Here is a 12047-nt window from a genome sequence, read left to right as displayed (position 1 = left end):
CAAAAAAAATTGACATATGAATCCCAATGACTGTGCATTTCCTGGTGCTCATTTAGGTAGTATTAGGCCATCTATCAACTCCAAGGCAGCGACAGCTTGGAGTTCAAATAAAACCCATACAGACTTCCCTGGTGGCACAGTGGTTAAGAATCTACCTGTCAATGCAGGGGACACGGGTTTGAGCCCTGGTCCGGGAACATCCCACATGCCACGGAGCAACTAATCCCGTGTGCCACAACTACTGAGCCTGCGCTCTGGAGCCCGCGCACCTAGAGCCTGTGCTCCACAACGAGAGAAGCCACCGCAATGAGAAGCCCACGCACCGAAATGAACAGTAGCCCCCACTCGCTGCAACTAGAGAAAGCCCGCGTGTAGCAACGAAGACCCAACACAGCCAAAAATAAATAAATAAATAAATAAATTTAAAAAACAAAGAAAAACATTAAAAAAAGCAAATGTGAAAAAAATGTTAACATTTGGGGAATCTGAGTAAAGGGGATACAGAAATACTTTGTACTATTCTTGTAGCTTTCTCTAAATCTAATTATGTCAAAAGAAAAAAATACCAAGGGTAAAAAAAAGGAGGAAAAAGAAGGCTATCACAACGGTAAAACAATAGGAACAACAACATGGCACCCTCAGAAGCAAAAAGGAGAGGCAACCCACTAAAGTTCTGTAAGAACTGAATTGCCAGAAAAACACCAAGCCTGAACTCTTGGGTCCTGTGTTTGACTCAGATCAACATGGCAAGGCATCTCAACCTCTCCAGAGATTCTTAATCCCAACTACAAAGGATAATGGCAGAAAAGAAATATTTTAGGAGCTCTGTTCCATGGGGGGAAATTTTTATCAGTGACTGTCTCAGGGATGATCTAAAGATCAGCGGTGAAAGGAAAACTTCCCAATAAGAAAAAATGATGTAATCAAATGTTTTGACTAAGGAACTCCCTCCACATCTAAGGATGTGAGTCAGCAAACTGGTGCTGGGAATTCACTCATGTCCTCAAACACACTCTCACCCACCCGTGGGTACCCCTACAGTATCAATGGAATGCTTGCCCTACAACGCTAGTGTGCTGAGCTGAGGGATGTAAAATAACTCTGAGGATTTGACCAATATATGGTGCTGATATGCTGGAGGATACATTGTATTTTCTCCCTTTTAATTAAGAAATTTTTTGTAATTGTGTTCTCTTCTAGTAATGTACATCAGATTTGACCAATATATGGTGCTGATATGCTGGAGGATACATTGTATTTTCTCCCTTTTAATTAAGAAATTTTTTGTAATTGTGTTCTCTTCTAGTAATGTACATCAGATGTCTGGGTGCTTATTTTCTAAAAGGTGTAAGATGGAGCTAGTCTGCAAAGAGAAGCAGGAGACTGGAGCAGGTGTGCTGAGAGAAGCAGAAACAGGAACCAAATGAAAAGCAAAAGGAATAAAACTTGCTTCCTGAGGGCTGTACTGTATTGTCTTCCCATTATCTCACCTGAATCCACTCAGATCTACTGAAACTCTAAAAATGCATTCTTGGCTCTACTCGTTCATGCCAGTATGCCCACCCGCTGCAGTGAAGATAGGAAAGAGAAGGCAGGGATAGGTAGGCAAAACGGTGAGGATTTTTGAAGGACTCTGGTATAATAAACATCAACCTGTCCTTAGATACAGGTTTCAGCACTAGAAGTAACTCAAGGGAGTTTCTGTTCCTTGCAATAAAAGAGGAACTGTAGAAAACCCAAGAGGAAGAGAATGACTGATGGAGCAGGATCTGGAAAGAGAAGGATTTAAGAACACAGATATAGAGATTGCTCTTGGACAGGAAGAGGAATACTTCTTCCTGGGAATTAAAAAAATTCCCACAAGCTCAAAGAAAAACTGATTTGATTATTCTGTAGCCATCAGAACCTTTTTTTTTTTTTGGGGGGGGTACGCGGGCCTCACTGCTGTGGCCTCTCCCGTTGCGGAGCACAGGCTCCGGATGTGCAGGCTCAGCGGCCATGGCTCGCGGGCCCAGCCGCTCCGCGGCATGCGGGATATTTCCGGACCGGGGCACGAACCCGCGTCCCCTGCATCGGCAGGTGGACTCTCAAGCACTGTGCCACCAGGGAAGCCCCAGAACCTATGTTAAATCTGTTGAATCAATGAACAACTCACCTTAGTGAACACCGTCCAGTGTCAGGCCCTCATTTCTCAAAGTCAGACAATCTTCAATCAACAGCAGTCTCATAAGAGTAATCATCTTCTATGGATGATATCTATCTAGTTATACCTCTGAATATCCACCAGTTCTTGAACTCCAGCTTCCCCAAATCCTGTAGCTAGAAGATTTACAGTCTGCTCTGCCCATAGAGATAATGTCTGACTAACATGTCTCTCTCTTACTGTAGTAAGCAATAAATTTAGTGAACATTTCTGGTTCCTTCTGCCATAAAAAATACTATTTACTGATCTATCTTGCATTCCCTTCTGCTTGAACCAGGGTGCTTCTCATAACAACAGAAAACCTAACTCAAAATGTCTTGAACAATAATAAATGTATTCTGTCTCATAGCTACAAGTCCATAGATGGTGTACACTCAGCTTCTCTGCTCTGCCTGCCTCCATGGGAAGGCTTTGTCCTTAGACTGGCTTCCTTCATGCTGACAAGATGATGGCCAACACCAACTGGGGCACATGTTTCTATGTTTAGGTCCAGCAAGAGAAAGAAATCCTCTCTGCCACTCCTAGAATAAAAATCCTTCCCCCAGTTCAGTCTGATTGGACCAGGATATTAGTTGATTGGCTTAATCCTTGACTCTTGAACCAATTACGGTCAAGAGGATGGTTACATTGTGATGGGCTTAAACTAATCAGGATCCACTCCTAGAGCTGGAGATGGAGTTAGCTTTCTCCGAGTCATCTGGGCTCTTGAGGAATGGATACTGGAACAGAATTAGGTTCTTTAGAAAGGAAGAGGGGGACATGGATGCTATGAAAGCAACCAACATGGTCACAAAGCTACTGGACCTTTCCTTCTATGAGCTTACCCGTAACAACTTTCCACTGAAACCTTCGAAGTCTAGATCTTCAAGACCAGGTCTCTTTCCAGACCATGTAGTCAACTGCATATTGGATCACTATACCCAAAGGTTCACAAATTTTTCAACCTCCTTTTCCTCCTGTATTTTCTAATGCCAATGCTATACATCTGCTATACGTCGATCCAGCCACCCCTTCATGTACCCTCCATGTACTTAATTCCCCAAGCTTATACACTGGTGGTCATTCTTATTTCCTCCCTGCTCTTTACATCCCCAGTCACTTGATTCTATTTCCTAAATATAATCCATATTTCTTACCTCCTCTACTTCCTAACTATCCCAGCCCCTGTTTACAAAAGCCTCCTAATTGATATTTCTTCTCCTACCATTCTCAACCTCCTTGAATGGTCTTTCACATTGTCAATAGATAGATAATTTTAAAAAATAAATCTGATTCTGTCACTGTTTAGATTAAAAGCTTTTAGTGGCTTCTTATTCTACAGGATAAAATCCAAGCTTCTCTGCCTGGTCTAAGGTCCTCCATAACCTCATTACTGCCTCCCCCACCCATCTTTCCTGGTCTTTTCCTTGGTACACACACTATTGTGCCAACCATGCTGAAACACTTGCATTTCCCCAGATTCTGCATGCAGTTGCATGCCCCCATGTCTTTGATCATACTGTTCCCATCACCTGAAATGCCCTTTCCCTGGACAAGCATCTACTGATATTTCAAGGCTTAGTACAAAACTCATCTCTGTGACTATCCCAGGTAAAGCTAAACACCTCTTCCTTTGTAGTACCTTGGAACTCTCTATTAAATCTTTAGTATAGTACCTTTCATGCTGTATTTACAAGTATTGTTTATGTTGCCTTTACTAAGAGTGAACTCTTTGAGGGCAGGAGCTATGTCTGAATCATCTTTGTGTATCCCAGGGCTGCATGGTGCCTGTCACTTACCAGATGCCCAGGAAATGCATTTTGGATGAATGTATGAAAGATCAAGCTGATCTGGTACATGTAAAAAATTTTCGTGCATTGCCGAAGCCTCATTCTGAGGCTGGACACTGTAAGTTGTAGTCAGATACCAATGTTAGTATAGAGTATAGCAGGGTATCCCACCAAGAAATTGACTAGCAGTGTCCATTACTGAAGACTTAAACTCTGTTTGGTTTTAGAACAATGGCCCCAGAAAGAGCCTCTGCTCATCTATGTGCATGGGCAGGCATCTGTCCCATTCCTTTCTCAGGAAGGTGAATACCTGACATCTGAAATGGAAACCTACCTTTCATGTAGGGGGCCTTAGAAGACAGAAAGGCTAGGATGCTCAGAGCCACAGCCTGGGATGCCCAGTGTGGGGCACTCTAGAGTGAACCTGGCCCAGAGCAAATGGAGTCAACAATGAGGCTGTCCTGTTTCAGAGGAGCACACTGCTAGGATTGGAGGCTGGGGCAGGCAGGACTTGGCTGCACTGTAGATGGACCTGGAATGTTGAACAGATGGAGGAGGAACAGATGCTTCAGTGAGGCAAACGGGAAGGGACAACCATGGCCTGGCAGCCATCAGGGCTCTTTCCTCCATGCTTGCTGTTGCATATAGCAGTAATCCATACCTTTTAATTGTTGAGTACCATTCCATTGTATGAATATACCACAATTTATTCCTCCATTCACTTGTTGATAGAAAATTAGGTTATCCATTTGAGTTGTTTCCCATTTTAAGCTACTTCAAATAAAGCTGCTGTGAACACTGGTGTACAAGTCTTTATGTGAATGTGTACTTTCATTTCTCTTATGTAAATGCCTAGGAGTAGAAAGACTAGGACATATGGAGTTATGTTTAACTTTTTAAGAAAATGTCAAATTGTTTTACAAAGTGATCATATAATTTTATATTCCCATCAGCAATGTATGAAAGTTTTGGTACCCTACTTCCTCACCAACTCTTGGTATGGTCAGTTTTTTTTTTTAGACATTCTAATAGGAATGTAGTATTATCTCACTGTGGTTGTACTTTGCATTTCCCTAGAGGCTAATGATGTTGAGCATCTTCTCATGTGTTTGTTTATTTGCTATCCATATGTCTTCTTTGATGAACTATCTGTTCAAATCCTTTACCCCTTTTAAAAAATAAAGTTGTTTTCTTATTATTGAATTGTGAGAATTCCTTAGATATTCTAGATGCAAGTTTTTTTGTTGCTGTTGTTTGTTTGTTTGTTTTTGGCTACACCAAGCAGCATGTGGGATCTTCCCCGACAAGGATCGAACCCATGCCTCCTGCATTGGAGGCACGGAGTGTTAACCACCAGACCGCCAGGGAAGTCCAGATACAAGTTCTTTATAAGATCTGTGATCTGCAAATATTTTCTCTTAGTCTGTAGCATATCTTTTCATTCTCTTAACAGTGTTTTTCAAAGAGCAGAAATTCTAGGCTTGTGGTTGCTGAGGGGGAGTGGGGACGGGGAGGGATGGATTGGGAGTTTGGGATTAGCAGATGCAAACTATTATACGTAGAATGGATAAAAAACAAGGTCCTACTGTATGGCACAGGGAACTATATTCAATATCCTGTAATAAACCATAATGGAAGAGAGTATGAAAAAGAATACATACATATGTGTATATATGCATATATACCCTATGTGTGTGTGGGTATGTAGATATATATATATATATATGGTTGACCAAAAAGTTCAGGGTTTTCCAGTAAGATGTTATATATACTGAATCACTTTGCTGTACACCAGAAACTAACACAACATTGTAAACCAACTATACTTCAATAAAAAATAAGCTAAAAAAATTTCTTAATTTCAATGAAGCTCAATTATCAATTTTTTGCTGTTACAGATTGTGCTTTTGATGTTGTATCTAAGTAATTTTTGCCTAACCCAAGGTCATAAAAAGTTTCTCCTTTGTTTTCCTTTAGAAGTTTTGGAGTTTTAGGTTTTACATTTAGATCTATGATCCATTTTGAGTTAATTTTTGTGCATGGTGCGAGGTAGGGACTGAAGTTCTCTCATGCACGCTGTTTTTTTTTTTTTTTTTTTAATGTGGGTGTTCAGTTGTTACAGGATCATTTGTTGAAAAGACTACGTGTTCTTTAGTAAATTGCCTTTGCACCTTTGTGGAAAATCAGTTGACTGTAAATATGTGGGCCTATTTCAAGACTCTCAATTCCACTGATTTATATGTCTATCCTTTTGCTAATATCACACTGTCTTGACTACCGTAGCTTTAAAGGCTTGGAATTGGATACATGAGTACTCCAACTTTATAATCTTTTTACTAAATTGTTCTGGCTATTTTACAAAATCTTTTGGCTATTTGCACTTCCACATGAATTTTAGAATCAGCTTGTCAATTTCTTTTAGAAAGGCTGCTAGAATTTTGACTAGGATTGCATTGAATCTACAGACCCATTATGAGGGCAACTGACATCTTATTATTGAGTCTTCAAACTCATGAACACAGTATACCTCTGCATTTATTAAGATCTTCTAAATTTCTCTCAGCAGTGATTTGTAGTTTCCAGTGTACAAATATTGGTACATCTCTTGTCAGATTTATCTTGAAGATTTTTTATTTTTGATGCTCTGGCAGCTTCATCTTAATGTAGAAAATAAAAGAGATGGATCACTCTGCCTTTGCAATTTTTCTGTAAATATAAAGCTCTTCCAAAATATAAAGTTGAGAGAGACAGAGATTGATTCAGAAGTTGCCCTTTAGCACTGAAGCTGCCCGTGCCCCTTACCAAGACTGGAGGATTTTCTCCAGTAGCTCTTGACAGACACATGAAGTAGTAGACGTGGTGGCTGATTGGGTTTGATGTGAGGTTAGAGGTCTGGATTAGGCGCAGGTCCCTTCCTCCTGCCACTTGTAGTCCTCCAAGCAGCTAGTCTCAGTCTCCACTGTCATAAATACAAACACCAAGATCCCTTCTCTTTATGCTCTGTGGAGGGATAACTCAGTCTCTTCTGCCACCTCCCCCAATTCCTCTTTGCCTAGGCTTTGGAGTGCAGGACAGGGATGTGGGGCTGAAAAGACATGTGGATGAGGGAGGGGAGGATATTCAGGTGACTGAGGGGAAGGCCCAGATTTTGGAAGTCCCTTTTAGGAAAGGGAGACACTGTAATCTACCACTACAGGTCCTTGGATTCTGAGATAGAAAATGGGGCTGGAAAAGTATGGCTCTAGAGGGTAATATGAACGTGAGAGATGGCAAAAGCATTTCTGTTGGGTCCAGTTCCTCCTCTTCCTCCAGCAGTTGTGGGGGAAGACCATCGAAGGCAGAGTTGTCACTATCCTTCTGTCCATACCCTACTACTCTTTCCTTTGGCGCTTCCCAAGGGCAGGGGCTGGCACTTCTGGCACTCCGGAAGGGGAAGAGGTTAGAGGTGGAAAAAATGCCCAGAGGGTTTTTTTTGTTTTTGTTTTTGTTTTTGTTTGCGATACACGGGCCTCTCACTGTTGTGGCCTCTCCCGTTGCGGAGCACAGGCTCCGGAAGCGCAGGCTCAGCGGCCATGGCTCACGGGCCCAGCCACTCCGCGGCATGTGGGATCTTCCCGGACCGGGGCACGAACCCACGTCCCCTGCATCAGCAGGCAGACTCTCAACCACTGCGCCACCAGGGAAGCCCAGCCCAGAGGGTTTTGTGATGTACTGGAAAGAGTTAGATTCTAGGAGTCAGGAGACTTTTATCTCAAATCCTCACTCTGCCACTACTTCCCCTGTGGCCTTGGACAAGTCACTTTCACGCCCTATAAAATGAGAAACTGAACTAGATGATCTGAAAAGCCCACCCATCTCAAAAAGCTTATTATATTTTATGAGGATAGGGACCATATTATATTTTTGTCTCCCCAGCATCTAGCACAGTGCCTGGCACATAGTAAGTGTTCAAGAAATGCTGTGATGGGCTTCCCTGGTGGCACAGTGGTTGAGAGGCCGCCTGCCGATGCAGGGGACACAGGTTCGTGCCCTGGTCCGCGAAGATCCCACATGCCGCGGAGCGGCTGGGCCCGTGAACCACGGCCGCTGAGCCTGCGCGTCCGGAGCCTGTGCTCCGCAACGGGAGAGGCCACAGCAGTGAGAGGCCTGCGTACTGCAAATAAATAAATAAATTAATTAATTAAAAAAAGAAATGCTGCGATTAGTGAATGAATGGATGAATCAAGGAACAAACTAACAAACTACTAAAATGAAGGGGCCCAAAGTGAAGTTCTTAAACTTGGTCAGTTGGCGGCACCACCTCTCTACATAACCACAAAGGAGTGTTGATAGTCTCAGACCAAGGGAAAGGATTTAGATTAGGAAAGAATAAAGGTAAAAAAAAAAAATGATCAGAGGACCGGGTATTTCAAATGGAAAGCAGAACCCTGAAATTCTGACCCAGCTTCTGTTTTCCAAGCCAAGAGACAATAGGTCCAGTACATTAAAAGACATCGTGGCTGCCAGATGGACAAGGTGATGCAACATGGGTGGAAGAGTAAACGTGGCCCTGAGAGAGGGAGTGATTAGCACAAGTCACATGGGAGCAGTCCCTGAGGCCAGGAGGCAGCCCCTGGGGCTCACCTGAACTTGGGCTGGGCACTCCCCTTCGGCCACCCCCTTCACACCCATCCCTGGCTGAAGGACCCAAACATCTGGCACCCAGTCTGAATCTCTTTCACCCCTGGGTCTCTCCTATAGGGTTCATCAAACCCATTGTTGATTATCCTGAAAGGGCCCCTCTCCTCCCCTAGCACTCAAGGGAACTGAACGTCAAACATCTTAGTTGGCTAGCAGAGGACAGGAAGGTGCTGAATATTTTGAAAAAGCCTCACTCTTTTATCTATACCCTGCCCCTCGCCCCACGTCTTCTATTTTCCCCCATCACTGCAAATTCTGCAAAGGATAGGGATACGGGCACAAAAGGGGAGGGCCCAATGATGCACTTTTTCCATTTAGGGCTGAGATCATGCAAAAAGGCAGGATGAGGTGTGGTGAGGGTATATCTCAGAATCCACAGCTCTGAAAGGGGGTTTGGGGGTTGCAGGAGAGAGTAGGAGTACCACTGACCTCTCTGTCTCCACAGATTAGAGAAGGAAAGGGTGAAATGGCAGTGGGAGTGGTAGAGGTTACAGGACTTCTTAGCAAGAAGAGAACTGAGGGCATGCCCCAGGCCTGCTCAGGTCCTCGTAGGCTGTGTTCCCCAGTAGGGAGGGAACAGGAAGCTGTGACTTCCTCTCCCCTTTTCCTCCCTGCCCTTAGCCTCAAAGTCACTTGATGCTGCAATGAATTCCAACCTGTGTTTTAGTTGGCACTGTTCCCTGGGCATGGGGATAATAGCTGCTCGGTACCTTGCTCCCTTGTGCCACAAACACCCCCAACTTTTCCTTTGAAATAATAATCACTCATGCAAATAGCAATGTATAAAGTGCTTTTTCATGTGTTATCTCATTTTACCACACCAATCCCGTAAAGCAGAGACTTTTACCCGAAAAATTTAAGCTAGGAAACTGAGGCTCAGGGGAGTAAAGTAATTCACCCACAGTCACACAGCGAGTGAGGAGCAGATCTGAGACTCCAGAACGTCTGCTCCTTCTCTCTCAAATACCTATTCTGATTCCGTGCCTCCATGCTCCCTCCCAGGCCCCTTCCTCTTGGCTCCAAGGGAACATTTTCTGCAGAGAAGGGGGCCCCTGAACACTGTTACGATTAGAGGGGGCTCCAGTTTGGTTCCTGTCGTCCCTGAGATGGGGTATCTGTGGCCCTCTCCCTGGAGTGGAGGCTTGGGGCTGCCCTGCATAGTGGGATCATCCTTCCTCCCCCCACCCTCTTCTGCACAGAGCTCTACACAAACACAAACACATTTATCCCAACGTTCAGGTTCTCTCTCACTCTGCCCCACCCACCACCAAGACCAACAGAGAAGAGGCAGTTTGTCCCTCCACCGCCCGCCCCCTGAGGTGTGGGCGTGGGCTGGGCCTCCAGGCAGCCAGAGACCCCGAGAGAAGCAAAGAAGCGCTCAGATCTACACCGTCCTGCTGAGAGCCTTAGGTGGCCCCTGCCAGTCTGGCAGGCACCCCTGGCCCCTCTGCCCAGCACCACCGACGTCTGATGATGCCCTGTGATGCCCACGCCCAACACCTCTGTGCTTCCACCTGCTTTCTGGGTCAACACCTCTGGAGGCAGTGTGCTGAGTGCTGATGAAGCTATGACGCCTGTTGGATTCCTAGCCCTGAGGGTTGCCCTGGCCTATGGGCTCGTGGGGGACATCGGCTTGCTGGGAAATTTGGCCGTACTCTGGGTTCTGGGTAACTGCGCTCGGCAAGCCCCCTGCCCACTTTCTGATGCTTTTGTCTTTAAACTAGCTTTGGCAGACCTGGGGCTGGCACTCACTCTCCCCTTCTAGGCAGCCGAGTCGGCACTGGACTTCCACTGGCCCTTCGGAGGTGCCCTCTGAAAGATGGTCCTGACAGCCACCGTCCTCAACATCTACGCCAGCATCTTCTACATCACGGCGCTGAGTGTTGCCCAATACTGGGTGGTGGCCATGGCTGCAGGACTCGGCACCCACCTCTCGCTCTTCTGGGCCCATGTGGCCACCCTGGCCGTGTGGGTGGCAGCTGCCCTGGTAACGGTGCCCGCAGCTGTCTTTGGGGCCAAGGGCGAGGTGACTGGCGTGCGTCTGTGCCTGCTGTGCTTCCCCAGCAGGTATCGGCTGGGGGCCTACCAGCTGCAGAGGGTGGTCCTGGCCTTTATGGTGCCTCTGGGCATCATCACCACCAGCTACCTGCTGTTGCTGGCCTTCCTGCGGCGGTGGCAACGGCAACGGCAGGACAGCAGAGTCGTGGCCCGCTCCATCCACATCCTTCTGGCTTCCTTCTTCCTCTGCTGGTTCCCCAACCACGTGGTCCCTCTTTGGGGTGTCCTGGTGAAGTCTGACCTGGTGCCCTGGGACAGCACTTTCTACACCATCCATACCTATGTCTTCCCCATCACCAACTGCCTGGCACACAGCAACAGCTGCCTCAACCCCATGCTGTACTGCTTCCTAAGGCGGGAGCCCCGGTAGGCCCTGGCAGACACCTTCAGGGATCTGTGAGCAAGGCTGTGGCCCCAGGGCCGGGGCTGGGTAGAACAGGTGGGCAGGCGGTGGATGGAGAGCACCCCTTGGGAGGGTGACCCTTCTACCAGGCTTACCAACCTGGACAAAGGGACACCTAGGTGAAGGGGGCAAGGTAAACCCCCCCCTCTTTGTGGGGATCCACGCATCCTAGGGAGAGAGAAGGTTGGCCTCTCTGCCACGATGCAACGCCCTCAGGGAAAGTTTGATCTTTGATCCCCAACTCTGGCTATGGGGGAACAGGGAGGCTGGGACCCAGGTCAGGGCTGGGTATGAACAAGTGGAAGTCTACACATGGAGATGGGAATGATGAGTATCTGAGAACAAACCTCAGGAGCATACACAAAGTGTCTGTACCTTTCATCTAAGTTCCACCTCCAGGTCAGGGTGGCCTAAAGGATTCTTTGCCCCATTTCTGCCTTCTGTGAGAATTCCCAGGAAAATTTCCTTAAGGGTTCTAGACTAATTGGGTCATAGGTCAGTGCCTATCTCCCTCTATCCCCTCCACCCTCCCTCCCTCACCTCAAATGGGGTGTACCCTTGTCCCTCTCTGGTGCTGGGGCCAAATATGCCCTTCTCCTCTGGCCACCTCTACCTTCTTACCATCTCATTAGTGTCTACAGAAACTTGGTGCCCACAGACACCTCAGCTGCAAAAGCTGTAGTTCTCCCTGCTGTGTGTGGGGTCTTGCTGGATCCCTAGCTCCAGCAAAGCCCAGAGGGCAAACCCCTGTTTCTGGCTGGGAGTACCCTTGTGTCTCTCCTTAAATCAGGATTTGCAGGGAGAAGTGAAGATAAGGACAAGCCAAGGATGTGGGTGGGGCATAGGGAGGCAAGAGATGCGGAAGGGGGTTGGGAGAAGAGGAGGATGAATGTGCAGCTAGAGGAGTGGGAACCACAGAATATGGTGCTACTCT

At 46.4% G+C, this 12047-nt stretch overlaps 1 protein-coding gene across 1 annotated transcript; it reads left to right on the top strand.

Moving 5' to 3' along the window:
• Nucleotides 1–8450: 8450 nt before the first annotated feature.
• RXFP4 (relaxin family peptide/INSL5 receptor 4) lies at nt 8451–11217 on the top strand. The gene has a single exon (XM_081225387.1). It carries the CDS (start codon nt 10472–10474, stop codon nt 11078–11080), a length of 609 nt encoding a protein of 202 aa, XP_081081513.1. The 5' UTR covers nt 8451–10471; the 3' UTR covers nt 11081–11217.
• The last annotated feature ends 830 nt before the right edge of the window (nt 11218–12047 follow it).

This window comes from Mesoplodon bidens, assembly GCF_964165515.1.
Source record: "Mesoplodon bidens genome assembly, chromosome: 2".
Taxonomy (NCBI): Eukaryota; Metazoa; Chordata; class Mammalia; order Artiodactyla; family Ziphiidae; genus Mesoplodon; species Mesoplodon bidens.
The sequence above is the reverse complement of the archived record's forward strand: the minus strand, read 5'-3'. Positions and strand labels throughout refer to the sequence as shown.